Genomic DNA, 16793 nt, shown 5'->3' on the forward strand with positions numbered 1-16793 from the left:
ATATATATATATATATATATATATATATATATATATATATATATATATATATATATATATATATGTATATGTATATATATATATATATATATATATATATACATTTATATATATATATATATATATATATATATATATATATATATATATATATATATATATATATATATATATATATATATATATATATATATATATATATATATATCAATGGGAGAATTAAGTGACCTTAATTCCCAGGAAATAATTAAGAAATACAGTGAATTCATTCTCAATAAAAGCCGTGAACACTGTTTTAATGAAAGGGTTTTTACCTAACGTAAAATTGTTTAAGGCATATGCAAAACCCCATTGAGTTGCCTGATGCCGACTGATGCTGACCTCTAAAAGAGTTAAGGTCAGAAAATTATTGTTAACCTTATTTTTCCTAATTCCGAGAGCTGTATTTATACACATACAAACAGATACACATACACACAAACACTCACACACACACACACACACACACACACACACATATTACTTATTTAAATATGATTTTAATTGACATATTTTTAAATATACAAGATTTTGTCTTAAGACAAAAAGTTATAAAACAATATGATAAAAGACATTATTTATAAGATATGCTAAATATATATAAAATAAGAAAGTATGTGTTAACAAAAATGTTAAACCAAAAAACATTTTATAACTTTTGTAATGACTCTAATTTCAACTTAAAAAATATAAATTAAATGCATAAAAATTGTTTTACAAACACACAATATATTTTTAAAACAATATCTTATAACAGTAATTTAGAGAGCAGTCATTTTATTAAACTTTATCATTTTGACATATTGCAATTTTTAATAACTTTGCAATTTTTAATAACTAAACTCCAAATATATGCAATAAAATATAAACCTTGACAAACAAGGCTGCTACCCAGATATTGTGACTTAATTAACAGAAAGGGCTTTATCTCCACACCTTGTGCTTAACAAAGCAAGTGGTATAGACACAAGTGCTCTAAAACTATGTCTTTAAAATTAATTCAAGCTTTTCAAGTCAACTTTCATTCACTGTTTATTTTATTAAAATTTGAAAATCATTTAATTTGTAATTATATGTACCATAGAGATCATATAAGTGCACAGTGGGACAAAATGGATTTTTTGTGCCAAAATTATTTTTGTAGTTTTTTTTATTAGAGTAGCTATATTTATATAGAAAATGCATAAATAAAGTAATAAACATGTAATTATATAATATAAAAAAAAATAAAATTTTGGTAAAAAATACGAAAAAATTTTAATGGACAACTTTTATCAGTGTAAACATCAAAAATATTACTTTTCAATGCATGTATTTGTCATAAAACAACTTTTTTAGATTTATATTTACAGAACTTATATATTATAACAGTAATGAAAGATTTTGTAGGTATTCTTTGTGTACAAAACATCTTTTTTACATGTTCACTATTTCTCATCAACTAACCATTAACTGAGACCAATCTTTTGTTATAACTTTATTTATTGCAAAAAGTAGCAAAATATTTATGATGCATGGCTATTTACATACATTTAGCATGAGATTTACATAATCAGATATTTGGAGGATATTGGAGGATAGTTTATCTGATACCTAATAGTAAAGGTTAGTAGCAAAAAAAATATCGAAAACTGTCTGTTTTTAATTAACGTGTAAATAACCGCATAAAATAATGCTTAAATTAATATTTAATGTTTTTTTAACTAGATATTTCCTCTAATGAACATGTCTTCACTATTATGACAAACTTTCACCGCGCAATGCCAACATTAATTTTTTTGGTATTTTGACACACTGTCCCACTGTGAGGTGATATGGTGAGAGATTATATTATTATGTGAATCAGAGATTATATTATTATGTGATTACATCTTAAAAATCACAGATAGATGTTGATCAGCTGAAATTTAAATCGAAAAATTTCAAAATACATCTTTTTATCAACGCTATTTTTAAAATCTTACAACTAGTAATATGTTTTTTTTATCAAATACTGTATACTAAAATTAACCTGAAATGCATTAAAACTTCAATCTTTCCTCCATTAACAACATTTTGCATGTTTGCTGATTCTATATCAGGAAATGCAAATTCCAAATCATAAATTGCAGCAACTAAATAACAAAATGATGTCAAGTAAATATATCAGCAAAATAGTTCAGATGTGAAAACTAATTTGAAAATTGATAAATATTTATTCAAAAAAAAATTCATTCTAACAAAAATTTTATTGAATATATATGTGTATACATTTACATATATGCATAAATAAATACATACATAATACTCTGTGGCAGTTTTGCCAAATAATTATCAAAAATATCAAGCAATACTTTTAAATGGATCCTTAGGTGACTTTATAATTTCTATTCATATCTTAAATAATCCTTAAAAAATAAGTTTCAAGCTAATTAAACTCAAAACAAATTATTTATTGAGATATTAACATAAAACTTCATAATTTTAATTCTATTTTTCATTCTTTCAAATGTTTCAGCTCTTTTTTTCTCTCAAAGGTAAGTTTCAGCCTTTTTTTTCCTCTTAAAGGTAAGTTCTGGCTCTTTGATTATTTTTTAATACTGATCTGATTAGTGTGCTTTCGTAATTGGTAAATGACATCATTATATAAAAAGTTTTTTTTAATAACTTAAAATCATATTACAAGCCTCAAGTTATGTATATTATATTCGAGTTTTTCCTTTTACTGTTAATCTTTAATGACGATATAAATAAAAAGTGGAAAGAGTTATTCGAGCCTATAATAGCTAAATACTTTAATGTACTTAAAAATAAAACAAAGTAGATAAGATGTTTTCTTTCTTTAACTACAATTTTCATTTTATTAAAGATCTACATTTGAACTGAATTGATTATAATGGCAACACGTTTAGCATGGATCCTGATAGTGCCTACCTAGCTGACCCAAGAACGCCACTTTTAAGGAATGATAGCGTACACATCAAGGTACCCTGTGATGCAAATTTTGAAGTCTTTTAATTTTTTCAGCGGAAAAAAATTTAATTTGAATTTTCAAATTGAGTAAAAATTTTGACTTCATAGTGCGCCAATAAAAACACTTGTAGAATATGAACCACTGTATATAATTTGATAAAAATTGGTGCAAATGTAGCCACACCAAACTCTTGACAAAATTTTATCCTAATTGGTTGACTGGTTTAGGATTTATGGCTGTTTTAGTTTAAATTTTGTCAGTTTTTTGCTACTTATACCTCAAAGCGTTACCGATTACTTCGATATTCGGTCACTATTTTTAAAATAATGGTTACATAAGTGTTCTACTATGTAATACCAACAATTTTTATTATAAATATTTTATTGGTACATGTACCATTTTCATTTTATAGACCAAAATATTGATTTGCTACTTAAAGCAAGGTTTGAATCCGTCGACACGGCTTTAAAAGCAAGGGCTGGGGAGAGGAGGGGGAGGGGGACGGCAACTCCTCTATTTCTAAATAAAAAATAATATTTCTAAAAAAAGAGCCTAAATTTCTCAAACAAAAGGTCCTCAAAAAAAAAGTGGGTAGGCCATGGCCTCCTGGTCATGAATGCATAGCATGAACATATCAACATTTCCTAAGGTATAAACTACATCCAAAAATGCTAAAAAAAGTGCAAAACCTGGTAAAATGACTGCCAGTTGGTAAAAAGGGATATAGTGGTCAATTTTGGAGTGCTTGATGGTGGCTGAGTACTACTTTGACCTAAAACCAAAACATAGATATTTTATAGTTACAATAAACTTGTTTATAAACAAGTTTATTGTAACTATAGAAGCTGTTAAGTGGCCAGTGGCTCTCCAGATTCAACTGAGCCCATACCATGGGGGCCAGTTTGAGAGAAATGAATGCAGGAAACTTCTTAAAAATGTGGAGGTGCTGCAGCAACTTGCTGGTACAAACATGGTTCCCAACATTTTGTGCATAATTGAAGCATTCAAAAACTTCAATTTAGTTGTGAAGGCTTGCTTTGGATACATCCTTCAGCCGGATCTCGCTGAAAAAATTGAAAATTTCAAAAGGTATTACTTAATGATAACTGGTGCAAGTGTAACACCTAAAATTCATGCTGTCGTCTACCACATCAAGGATTTTATCGGTCACAAAGGATCCCCCTTGGGGCCCAATAGTGAACAAACTGTCAAAACTTCTCATCAAGACTTTTATCAACATTGGTCAAGGTATAAGCAAAACAATAATCATCCAGATTACAAAGAAAGATTGTTGCGCTGCATAATTGATCTAAACAGTAAGCATCTTTAAAGAACTGCTAAAATAACTTGATTTATTGGCTTTAACGCTTTGAGGTATAAGTAGCAAAAATCTGACAAAATTTAAACTAAAACTGCCATAAATCCTAAACCAGTCAACCAATTAGACTGAAATTTTGTCAAGAGTTTGGTGTGGCTATACACAGCCAGCACAAACACGTGCTTTTAGAATCTAAAATGTTAACACCTTTAGACGTCTAAATTCAGATAACTATAAGACATCTAATTGTATTTATATTTGAAACGACTAAAAATAGCTGTCTCAAGCTGTCTAAAAGATGACTACTAACAGATGTCTTATATTTATCTGAATTTAGACATCTAAAAGTGTTAACATTTTAGATGCGAAGAAAAACGTCTGAAAGATGTGTTTGTGCCAGCTGGGTAGGCTACATTTGCATCAATTTTTATCAAATTATATAGAAAGGTTCATATTCTACAAGTTTTTTTTGGCGCACTGTGAAGTCAAAATTTTACTCAATTTGAACATTCAAATTAAATTTTTTTCTACGGACAAAATTAAAAGATTTCAAAATTTGCATCACAGGGTACCTTGATGTGTACGCTATCTTTCCGTATAAGTGGCGTTCTTGGGTCAGCTAGGTAGGCATTATCAGGATCTGTGCTAACTGAGGCAAGTAAAAGTGTAAGGACAAATCAGCAAATCTTTTTTATTAATATCTCTATATAATATTGAAAAAACAAATTATTAAACTCAACAAAACAAAAACAAAAAAACTATTAGATTTCACTAATTTATTACTTCCTGATTGTACTACTTCAATTTTAAATTATAGGTATTACTCTAGCGTACTACTTAAAATTTAAGTATAACTAATTTTTTCATTCAAAAAGTTTTTGGTTGATGTTATGTTTTCATTCAATTTTTTGTTCAAACTGTTTTGCAATAAAGAAAAAAAAATTTGGTTTAATAAGTCGAATTATATTTCCATTAGTTTAAGAAAATGATTATATATTTTTTAAAAAAAAAGCACTTTGAACAGAACAAACTTATTTTATAATTTAGTTTTTATTTCACTCATTCAATGTTTGCGATAGAATGTTTCTACTTTTTTTAAGATACAAAAAATAATGACGCCTTTACAAAAAAAATTTAACTATTAAAATTGTTAATAATTTAAGTAAAACTTTCTTCCTCACTTGCATTATTTTTTAATCTGATATTGTTACTGTAGCAAGATCTATGTTTGATTTTCAAGAATGATTCTTGCTATGCCACAGAGTAATATGGACTTTGCTGCAGTTTCTATTTAATTAAATTTATAATTATTGTAAGCAAGCATTAAAAGTTCCCTAAATTCTTTTAAACTTTTCAAATTTTTAAATTCAACATTATATAAATAAGATAATTTTAGAAGAAAATTATTTTGTTTAAACAATAGATTTCTTTTTAAAATGAATTCCTAAAAACAACTTGCATATTTATAGCAAAGATTTAATTTTGATAGCATATAAATAACATAAAAATATTAAAAAAAAGGGTATTGTACTTTTTATACTCTATTTGAAATTTCTTGTTAAAATAATTTTAAATTTTAAAAAGCTCATTATGTGTTAACATATAAGATATAAATACATTTCTATGACTTTTGCTATTGACACTTTTGCAGGTTTTCTGAACGCAATGAAATGTCAATACTGGTATTGTTAATAAAAGAGATATGGATTTTTTCAATCAACCAAGACGAATACAAGTTGCATTTGAGAACTTTAAAAAGGTCATTAATATCATGACTAAGACCGAGACTAGTGTTACTTATTTATCAATTGATAGAGCCTATAAAAAAACAACAACAGTCTCGGGTTTAGTCATGATATTAACGATTTTTTTAAAGTTCTTGTATCCAACTTGTTTGATTGAGAAAATCCATAGCTTTTATATTAACAACACCAAAGTCAACATTTTGTTGCATTCGGAAAATTTTGAAAATTGCGAATATTTTGAACTTATATCATTAAAAAGCATTGTAAATCAGTCATTGTAAGATTGGTTTTCACTTTGTTGAATTTCAAAAAAATTTTTGGCAACAAACTTATATTAAAGTGCAAAGAAAACATGTACATAGAGTGGGAAAAAACCGACACTTAATAAGCAAGTGAACCATGTAAAAATGACACTTCAATCTAGTTACCGGTTTTTTTACTGTGGTTTTAAGAAACATTTGTTACACTATTTAATTATGTTTTTATTGTATTTTTAATCATATTTTTGATTATAAGGTCTCTATTAGTTCAACTTAATTTTACTAATTTTATTTAAGCAATTTTTAACTAAGAATAACTATGATATAGTCGAAACAGGTATTTACAAATTAAATGGCTTTTACAGAAATTAAAACAGCTGTCTGATTTATTAGAATATTTACACATTTTGTGCTGAATAGAAACTTTGGAAACATATATACATACATATATGTGTGTATATATATATATATATATATATATATATATATATATAATATATATATATATATATATATATATATAATTTTGGAGCACTTAGGAACAGTCACAATAATAGAATGAGACTTAGTTGAATGACGAGTAACACAAGAATGAATTTTAGTAGATGGCACAAAAGATGCTAGCTCTTTAGAGCAGTGCCCATTATAGTATTTATAGAAAAGAGAAAGAGAAGCAGCATTACGACAACGTGATAATGGTTAAAGGTTGGCTACAAGTGCAGGTCCAACTATGCTTACAATGCTTTTTTGCACCTTGTCTAAAAGAGAAAGACCTGCCCCAGATAAGGCAAAAGTATTCTATACAAAGACGGATTTGAGATTTATAGAGATAAAAAATAGAATCCAGAGTAGTAGGTGGTGACCACAATAAAGAGATGCAATATTAGCAGATATTAGCATATATGGTTTACAAGAAAGATCGGAAGTAAGAGTTAATCCTAGAAGACAAAGGGTAGATGACTCATCAAGTACATTACTTTCATAAATATAGAAATATCTAGATTATTGCGATAATGATTAGCTGAAAAAAACTGAGTGAGACTGAGAGCCCCATACTGTAGCAGAAGTTGTGGGCTTTAACACCTGCAGAGTCACTGACACTAGAACTAAGCTATTCAGTGTGATGAGCAATAAAGTCACCAAAAACGATGATACTGGCTGAAGGATAAATAGAGAGGTCAACTTGGTCAGAAATAACACCGTAAAGAGAGTAGTTTTGAGATGAAGGAGAATGATATAGAACAAAGAGAAAGGCAATAAAGTGGTGGTAAACAGAAAAAGCGCATAAAAGAATAGTCTGAATTTAAACCTAGTTCCCTACAAATGGTTGAATTCTTACGAATGTAAATGCCTAGGCCAAGCATGTGACTATTGGAGTCTTTACGAATTAAAGGAAAATAACCATCAACACAAAGATCACAGGATGAGACAGCTGAACTCAAAGTAGTCTCAAAAAGAGCAAGTAGATCTGGTAAACTTTGCAAAATAAAAGACTCAACAGAAGAAAAATTACTTCAAAGACCACAAAAAATAGTAAATGAAAGACAGAGAACTTGGTGATAATGATGGTTTTTTATGTTTTATAGTTTTTGGTACTTTAGTCATTTTTGAAATTTGTTAAAGAACATGACTTAAACCATAGATAGTACTCAGTACACTACTTAATAGTTCAAGCAATTGCCTCATTCCTATTAATAAGCTCTAAGCCGTAACAAAGGGTTCCTAATGCAGCTTTGACAATGCACACCAAAAGTATAAACAGGGACACCATCCATAAGCAACATGGCACTGTTATTACTCTGATATTTTACAGCTGTTGATGGAATCAGCCTCTCTGAGAGCTACCACAGAGTTTGGAAAACGTAACTACCAGCCGGCCTCAGAACCATAAAACAGAGTTTTAGAGTTGTACCTTTATTTGGAGATAATAGAATGAGTTGCTTAGTCATAAAAATAGACACAAGCAAAACCCATGCGATAAACCAAGGAGATCTAGCATTCGACATCCAAAACTGGAAACATAGTGATGTGCCATCGGCAAAGGCCGATTGAGGCTAATGATAGGGTTTAATGTATGTATATAAAGGTAATATCTTAATATTAGGTATGCAATTTGCATATATAAGGTGTGCATATGCACCAGTTTGGTTTGGCTTATTAGCCAATGCCGATGCATCGGCCAATGCCAATTAATCAACCAATGCCGTCAGCCGATTAATTGGCCAATAGTAAAGCCGATTAATTAGTTGCTGCTTATCAAAAGCATAGGCTAGTAGGTCGAATCACTTCTGATGAATAGGTACATGTTAAATATGTAATTTAAATCCCTAATATTATTATAATACCCTTAAATAAATACATGAAACATATTATTAGCCACAATCAGCATTTGCTGATGGTACATCACTACAATGTATTATAAATACATCTACGCTAGCCTAATAGATGAAGAAGGGGTACAAAGCTGGTCAACAGATAGAATCTGTCTACCTCTAAAGTCTTCACCTAGGACGCCTTTTACAAGACAGTAGCCGGATGCATTTAACATCTACCCAAGATGAGTATTTTTATCGAGATACAATCTCAAGCCTTTACTCAACCAAGAGTCCCAAGACAGGGGTGTTTTAAGTTAGAGTTGGCTTCTTCTAGCCTTAGCCTAAAAAAGCGTATCCTACAAGGCAGCAGGTACCCCAATATATATATATATATATATATATATATATATATATATATATATATATATATATATATATATATATATATATATATATATATATATATTGGGATACAGACTGGAGAATAGACCATGTGAGTATAAGAGTTTCGTTAAAAACCACAACGAAAAAATTATCTTCCCAACAATTGGAAATAATGGCCCTAAGTGCAATTGTCGAAACAAAGCAGAATGCCCCCTGAATGGTAAGTGCACAAGTCCACAAACATTATATACAAATGCATCGTTGCAGCAAAAAACCACCTCAACAAAGTTTATATCGGATTAAAGGAGGTGAGTGGAAAACCAGATATAACAACCACAAATAATCATTCAGTAATGTTAAATACAAAAAGTCTACTCCCCTATCAAATTACTGGGATTTGAAAAACAATTTTAACGAAACCCCTATACTAACATGATCTATTCTCAAGTTTGTGCCCCTTATTCAAATATTTCCAAAAGGTCCCTGTTATGCCTGTGTGAGATGTTTGCTATTAGATCGTATCCAAAACCTGAGGAACTACTAAATAAAAGAACCGAAATTATATCAAAGTGCCGCCATGAAAATAAATTCTTATTAAAAAATTACAAAGCTCACTACAAACCTAACAGCTAAAAATAACTATATTAATTTACTTCATATCTCTCTAGCCTAACTAATAAATTACTCACATACACAGCTGTTCTAATATATTTCATAATATTATATATATTTTTATATCAATTTTTAATTTTATATTTTTCTAAATATATAAATAATGCACATTATCACATAAACAAATATTTTAAACAACATTGAACATATTACTATTTCACAACTATTAGCTAACTAAAAACAAATTAAAATGGAATGGAAATTGATTAGTAGTTAGGTTAATATATATATACATATATAGTGTTTTTTACTAATTTATTTATTATTGCTCTGTTCTTTAAGAACATTGAGCACTCTATTTGTAGAATACACTAACATAATTTATATATATATATATATATATATATATATATATATATATATATATATATATATATATATATATATATATATATATATATATATATCTATCTATCTATCTATCTATCTATCTATCTATCTATCTATCTATCTATCTATCTATCTATCTATCTATATATATATATATATATATATATATTAAGGTGGTTCTAAAAACAACTTTTTCTGAAAATGACTGCTGGCACCCCCTGAATATGTTGTATATAATTAAAAAAATGCTAGATTTAAGAAATTTTTGAATAAAAAATATTTTAAGGGATTGATATAATTAAATTTTAATTTAGATTATTTTTAGATTTATTTTAGTAAACAAAAAGTTACGTTTTTTAACTAAAAATGAAAAATAGGGAATTTAACAAGATTTTTTAAAAAAATGCTAGATTTAAGAAATTTTTGAATAAAAAATATTTTAAGGGTTGCTACTGACCCTCGAACATTATATAGGTCCCTAATATTATTAAAAAAAAGTTTTTCAAAATTATGTCATGTTGGGTCTCAAATGAAGGGAAGTTATATAAAAATTATTAAAATATTATTCATTTTATAAAAAAACATAGATAAAAAAAATTATAATCAAAAAATCTTGTTAAATTCCCTATTTTTCATTTTTAGTTAAAAAACGTAACTTTTTGTTTACTAAAATAAATCTAAAAATAATCTAAATTAAAATTTAATTATATCAATCCCTTAAAATATTTTTTATTCAAAAATTTCTTAAATCTAGCATTTTTTTAATTATATACAACATATTCAGGGGGTTCCAGCAGTCATTTTCAGAAAAAGTTGTTTTTAGAACCACCTTAATATATATATATATATATATATATATATAATATATATATATATATATATATATGCATATACATATATATATGCATATACATATATATATACATATATATATATATATATATATATATATATATATATATATATAATATATATATATATATATATATATATAAGGGCAATTCCACGGCGGAAACTGAAAAAGTAGTCAAATTTTAAACTCTTTTTTGTGAGTTTTTAACAAATGAATATTGATGTAGACACATGAAAGTTTATTTAAAATACACCTTTAGTTCTAAAATAAATGTATTTAAGTCATTTTTATGGTTCCGAAAATTATGGTTTTTCTCATTGATGCATGTTAAAAAAGTACCACTGTAAAATGTTATTTTACCCATGATTTTTTTTGTATATTCCGAAATATTTTAAAGTGATAATGGAGCTTAGATGTTCAATTTCTTGTTGGTCAGATTTTTTTCTTTAAAAAATAAATATATTTCAAAAAAAATAATAAAATAACTTTTGCAATTTTCATGTAACGTAAGTTAACAAAAACATGATCAAGTTTTGTTTTTTCTAAAATTTAATTTGAAAACTTAAATTTTGTAATATTATATGTGAAAGAATATTAAATCTTTTATTTATACATTAAGATTTTTGAATAACGATGCTTAGTTAAGGCATATTTTAATTTTGAATTTGTGTAACGTAAGTTAAAACTACATTTATTTACAAAAGTTTTAGCGCTTTTTTCGTAAAGTTTTTTAACATAAAAAAAACTTTACGAAAGTTTTTTTTTATGTTTAAAACTTTACGAAAGGAGTTGCGATGAAAAAGTTTACGTTTTTTCATCGCAACTCCCAAGGGGTTTGAAAAAAACAAAAAAATTCTTTATACGTCAATAAGATTTGATTAATTAAAAGTTATTCAAGCAAAACTTAGCAAAATTTGCTTTGCATTTTAAAATGGCTAAAAGTTCTAAACAGAGAGTTAAAACTTATCAAGCTGCTTATTGCCAGCGTGATTCCGAACAGAAAAAATATATGAATGCTGGTCACCAAAAAGCTCATTGTCAACAAATAAAACAAGATCCGGAAAAAAAATGAAAGAAAGAAAGAGAAAAAATAAAGGAAAGAGTCCGAAAGTATCGAATCAAAAAGAAAGATTGTGGAAAAACAGTTAATTTTTCTATTATTATGAGTGTTCAAACAAAAGAGAAATTGCTCAAGAAAGTCCAAAAATCATTGCCCAAAGATCCCGCACAACGTTACGAAGTCCTAGCCACATTGCTGAATGGATTATTTAACAAAGAAACTACTCTTCCATTAAATAGCGTGAATAATCCAGCTTTAACTGAAGTAGAAATAAAAGTAAAAAGGTTCTACTGCGAAGATGATATTAGTCAACTGTCTCCAAATGTTAGGGACTTTGTATCGGTAATTGAAAATGGAAAGAAGATTAAGATCCAAGTTTGTCACCTTCTTTTAACCATGAAAGAAGTGTACCAGCTTTTTAAACATGATCACTTAGATATCAAGATTGGATTAAGCAGGTTTTGTGAACTACGACCAGTAAACGTTCGATCTATCGCAAATTTGCCTCATAATATATGCGTTTGTACTTACCACGAAAATATGCAATTTGCTTTGGATTTCTTGGTGAAAGTTGATCGTTTACTGTTGTCTAACAATAAAATTGGGAAAGATATGTCTCAAAATTTTGTTTGTAAGGACTCATTAAATGATTGTTTCTACAATAAATGCAACAAATGCAACAAATGCAAAGATCTAAAGTTTTTCCAGCAATTCCTGGCCACCATTGAACCCCTTAACTTTAAAACAAGTTGGTACCAATGGCAGAAACCAAATGAAAAGCGTTACGCTGTAATCGAAAAAGTTAAAAAGTTTGGAAGTGGTAAAGAATTGATTGTTCACATTATGAGTATGAGAGAAAAATTCACAACTCATGCCAATATCAAGGGTAACCAATCTAAATGTTTTAAACTAAGCATTACTAAATCCGTGAATCCATCATTGAATGTTGCTACTATTCAGGTTGACTATGCAGAAAATTTTAAGTGTTTTAGTCAGAATGAGCCTCAAGCAGCACACTATGGGCAAAATCAAATTTCTCTTTTAACTGCAGCTATCTGGCAAAAAAATCTTAAAACTTTCACCTTTGCATCTGACTCTCTGGATCACACAAAGACCTCCTTAATTGCAAATTTGGATAAGTTATTGGAGTTTATTTCATTTAATACCCAAAAAATTCACATTTTTAGCGATAATGCTACATCGCAGTTTAAAAATAAAGTCGTGATGAGCGCAATAATGCACTTTGAAAAAAAATCTAACAGATTAATATTTTGGCATTTTTTTGCAGCAATGCACGGCAAAGGAGTTGTCGATGGCGTTAAGGCTACTGTAAAGCGTTTGGCAACCAACAGAGTAAAGTCTGGAAAAATTGAAATCCAATCAGCTAATGATTTTGTGAATGCTATTCAAGACATAAATGTCAAAGTTCTATATTTGTCAAAGGAAAAATAGTCACTGCGCAATTGTGCACTCAAACTATCTCAAATTATCCAGCAAGCCAAAAAAGTGAAAGATATCTCTAAATCCCCCTACTTTTATGTTGGTAAGAGCCAGATCATAGCGGAAAAAACTTCACTGTTACGTATTTAGTATTTAAAACAAATAAAAGGATGTAACCATTTTTATTTTAAATTATATTCTTATTCACTTTATATTTTTGTTTTCCTAAAACAAATGGTTTGTAAATGGAATTAAAGGGGGCATCCATAAAGTATGTCACCCAATATTTGTCAATTTTGACCCCTGCCTCCTGTCACAAACGATCAGATATACATGCACCCCTCTCTCATTAAAAGTATGTCGCATATTTCAGCACCCCCCCCCCCCCAAAAAAAAAAAAAAACAACAACACAAAACAACCAACAGCAAACAAACCTTTTTTCACGTTCTTGAAACTAAATGAAATTAAATATTTTGATTCTATCCACTTTGGTGTTTTCAAAATTGTTTGAGCAGTTTTAGCATCAAAATCTTTTAAAAAGATTTGAATGTACTCTCGCCAGCCAAATAAACAAGAGGGGATGTTTATTAATTTTTTAATTTTTTTCCGAATCCTTGGAGCTTATTACAACCCCCCCTCGCCGTTTAATAATTTTGAAGCAATATAAAATATTTTCATATTTTTTTACTTTGAGAAAAAATTTCTCTTAATATTAGATGAAAATATGAACAACCAACCAATAAAAATATTTTAAGCTTTTTAAAAATTTGACCCTCCCGTTTTTTTAAACGTTATTATTAAAGTTTATTAGATTTTAGAAAAATTTCCGACCCTCCCGTTTATTAAGACCTCCACCCCCTCCCGTTTATTAAGACCTCCACCCCCTCCCGTTTATTCAGCAGGGGAGAATAAATAGTTAGCAGCATTTTAAAAAATTAAGCCGGCATAAAACTTATAAGCGTAAGTTAAATTTTCGAATAACTGTAACATTTTCTTATTTGAATAACTCAATAAAAATTAATAAAGTTGTCATACCAAATGTAATTTTTTAAGTTGCTCTTGCACTTCGGAAAATAAGTGTTAACAATTTAAAAACTTCATAAATATCAACAAAAAAATCTGTCAGTAGAGAGTCACCAGTTATTGAAAATTACTTTTATTAATTACTTTGAATGAATGAGCTTTAATACAACTGCCGTTCTTTTGTTACATAACTCTAAAAAATCTAACATAAAATAATAGATATAAAAATTCCACGAAAATAATCGCAAGGTAGCGTAAGTGATGTAACATAAGTTAAAAACCTAGTATCAAGAAAACTAGTATATCTTTCTTAGACGGTCACCTCTGATCATTTTTTTTATTATTATTGTAATTAGTATTGAATTCTCAACATCTTGTAAAAATTTCTAACATGATCCGCATTAATGGTTCGCAAATATTCGACCTAAAAGCTGCAACACTTTTTTTACCTTGTTTTCTGCGTAACGTAAGTTAAGTGGCATTTTCTGTAATAAATTCGCCCTCTTTTGGCCAGACTCAAAACTTTTTAGCTTGTTTTATTCTTTAGACTGACAGCTTTCATAAAAAATCAGCTAAAAATTTAATTTACAGTTATATAAAAATGGATTTGCCCATATATATATATATATATATATATATATATATATATATATATATATATATATATATATATATATATATATATATATACAAGGGCTCGAATTAAGTAATTGTGAATTGTGATATCTGGAAATGCTTCCTGTCTTTAAATATTTAGCTTTTTAAAAACTGTAAACTCTGTTTTGATCACTAAACTTATATACTATATATTATAGCTGTTATTTAATAAAAAATATTTATATTGATGATGATATCAATGGTTCTTGAACTATGATATAAAATCTTATCATAAAATCATATTATTACTATTATTTTTATTATTATTAAAAATGATTATTAAAACAGTGTTTCACGGTTTTTAAGAAACTGAGAATTTAATGAACAGAAATATTTCCAGATTTTACAATTCGCTATCTCTTATCTTGTGTGTATGTATGTATGCATATATATATGCATATATATAGAACTCTTATATATTGTCCGAAAGTTTTTTTTCTATATTTTGTTGACAAAAAGTAAAAATTAAAATGCAAGACCGGAATTTTTTTTTTCCTTAATTGATAGAATGCCTGCCCCAACCAAACCCTAAGTCGATAACGTAAGTGTTGGCGTAAGAGTCTATATATATATATATATATATATATATATATATATATATATATATATATATATATATATATATATATATATATATATATATTAGGGTGTCCCAAAAAACAACATTTTTGAAAAATATATGCAGAGACCCCCTTAATGTGTTCTATCTAATACAAAAACACTAGATTTAAAATTTTTTTGAATAAAAAATATTTTAAGGGGTCCCTCAAGACCTTTGAATATTTAATGGGTCCCTAATATTTTCAAAAAAAAAATTTTTCAAAAATATGTCAACCTAGTACTCAAATGAAGCAAAATTATATAAAAATTTCAAAAATAATTAATCTAAAATATTAATTTTATACTTACATTTACTATTTATAAAAGACACTGGCATATATTTATATATTCTTAAACTCTAATTTACTTCCAACAACCACTATTAAGTTATGAGTTACTCAAAAATAGAGGATAGGTTAGAAAGCTTGGAAACGGTTAACTGAAGAATTAAAAAAGTTGTAAGTTGTATAAAAAAAGAAAAATATGAAAATGGGTCAGAGTTATAAGGTTTTTTTGATTTGCAAGGAAAAAATTTGGATTCATAAAAGTTTTTATAGCATGAAGAGACAGATACAGTAAAAGGATGCAACTTGTTGAATAAGAAGCCAAGAATGAGTTTTTGTTTATCATAATAGAGATGATAGCTCATTTGAGCATTGACCATGGTTAGAGCATAAAAAAGAAGGCTAAAGCCTAATAATGATGATGACGATGATGACAATGATGATGGTGGTAATGATGATTATGATGAACATGTTGATCATAATGTTTATATATGCATATATATATATATATACAAAATATAACATGAATTTTGAATAAAAATAAATATACTTTCAGGGTGTTAGCCAGAAAAAAAAAAAAAAGGTCATTACATTTTGACATTTAAAAAAGTAGATACAACTTTTTAAAAACAATTAAGTTTCAATAAAAATTTTCTATATTTTACTTGGTTATTCATAGGAATATTTTTCTATTTTATATTTCAGGAATATTTTTATATTTTATAAACTTATTTATTTGAAATTAGCATGATTTTATAAGCGTATTATGTCCAAACAAAAGCTTTAGATATTATATTTTTTTTCGCTTCAGATTTTTTTAATATTTGAAGAAACTTTTCTCTTTTTTATATAATTTTCT

General features: G+C 27.5%; 1 protein-coding gene across 1 annotated transcript in view; it reads right to left on the reverse strand.

The window, feature by feature from the left end:
* LOC101238541 (1-acyl-sn-glycerol-3-phosphate acyltransferase delta) overlaps positions 1-16793 on the reverse strand; it is a 53063-nt gene that overhangs the window by 19634 nt on the left and 16636 nt on the right. The window contains exon 6 of the mRNA XM_065792514.1: positions 2051-2153. Within this exon, the coding sequence (XP_065648586.1) occupies positions 2051-2153 (103 nt within the window). The remainder of the gene's footprint in view (positions 1-2050; positions 2154-16793) is intronic.

This window comes from Hydra vulgaris, chromosome 03 (genome assembly GCF_038396675.1).
Source record: "Hydra vulgaris chromosome 03, alternate assembly HydraT2T_AEP".
Lineage (NCBI taxonomy): Eukaryota > Metazoa > Cnidaria > Hydrozoa > Anthoathecata > Hydridae > Hydra > Hydra vulgaris.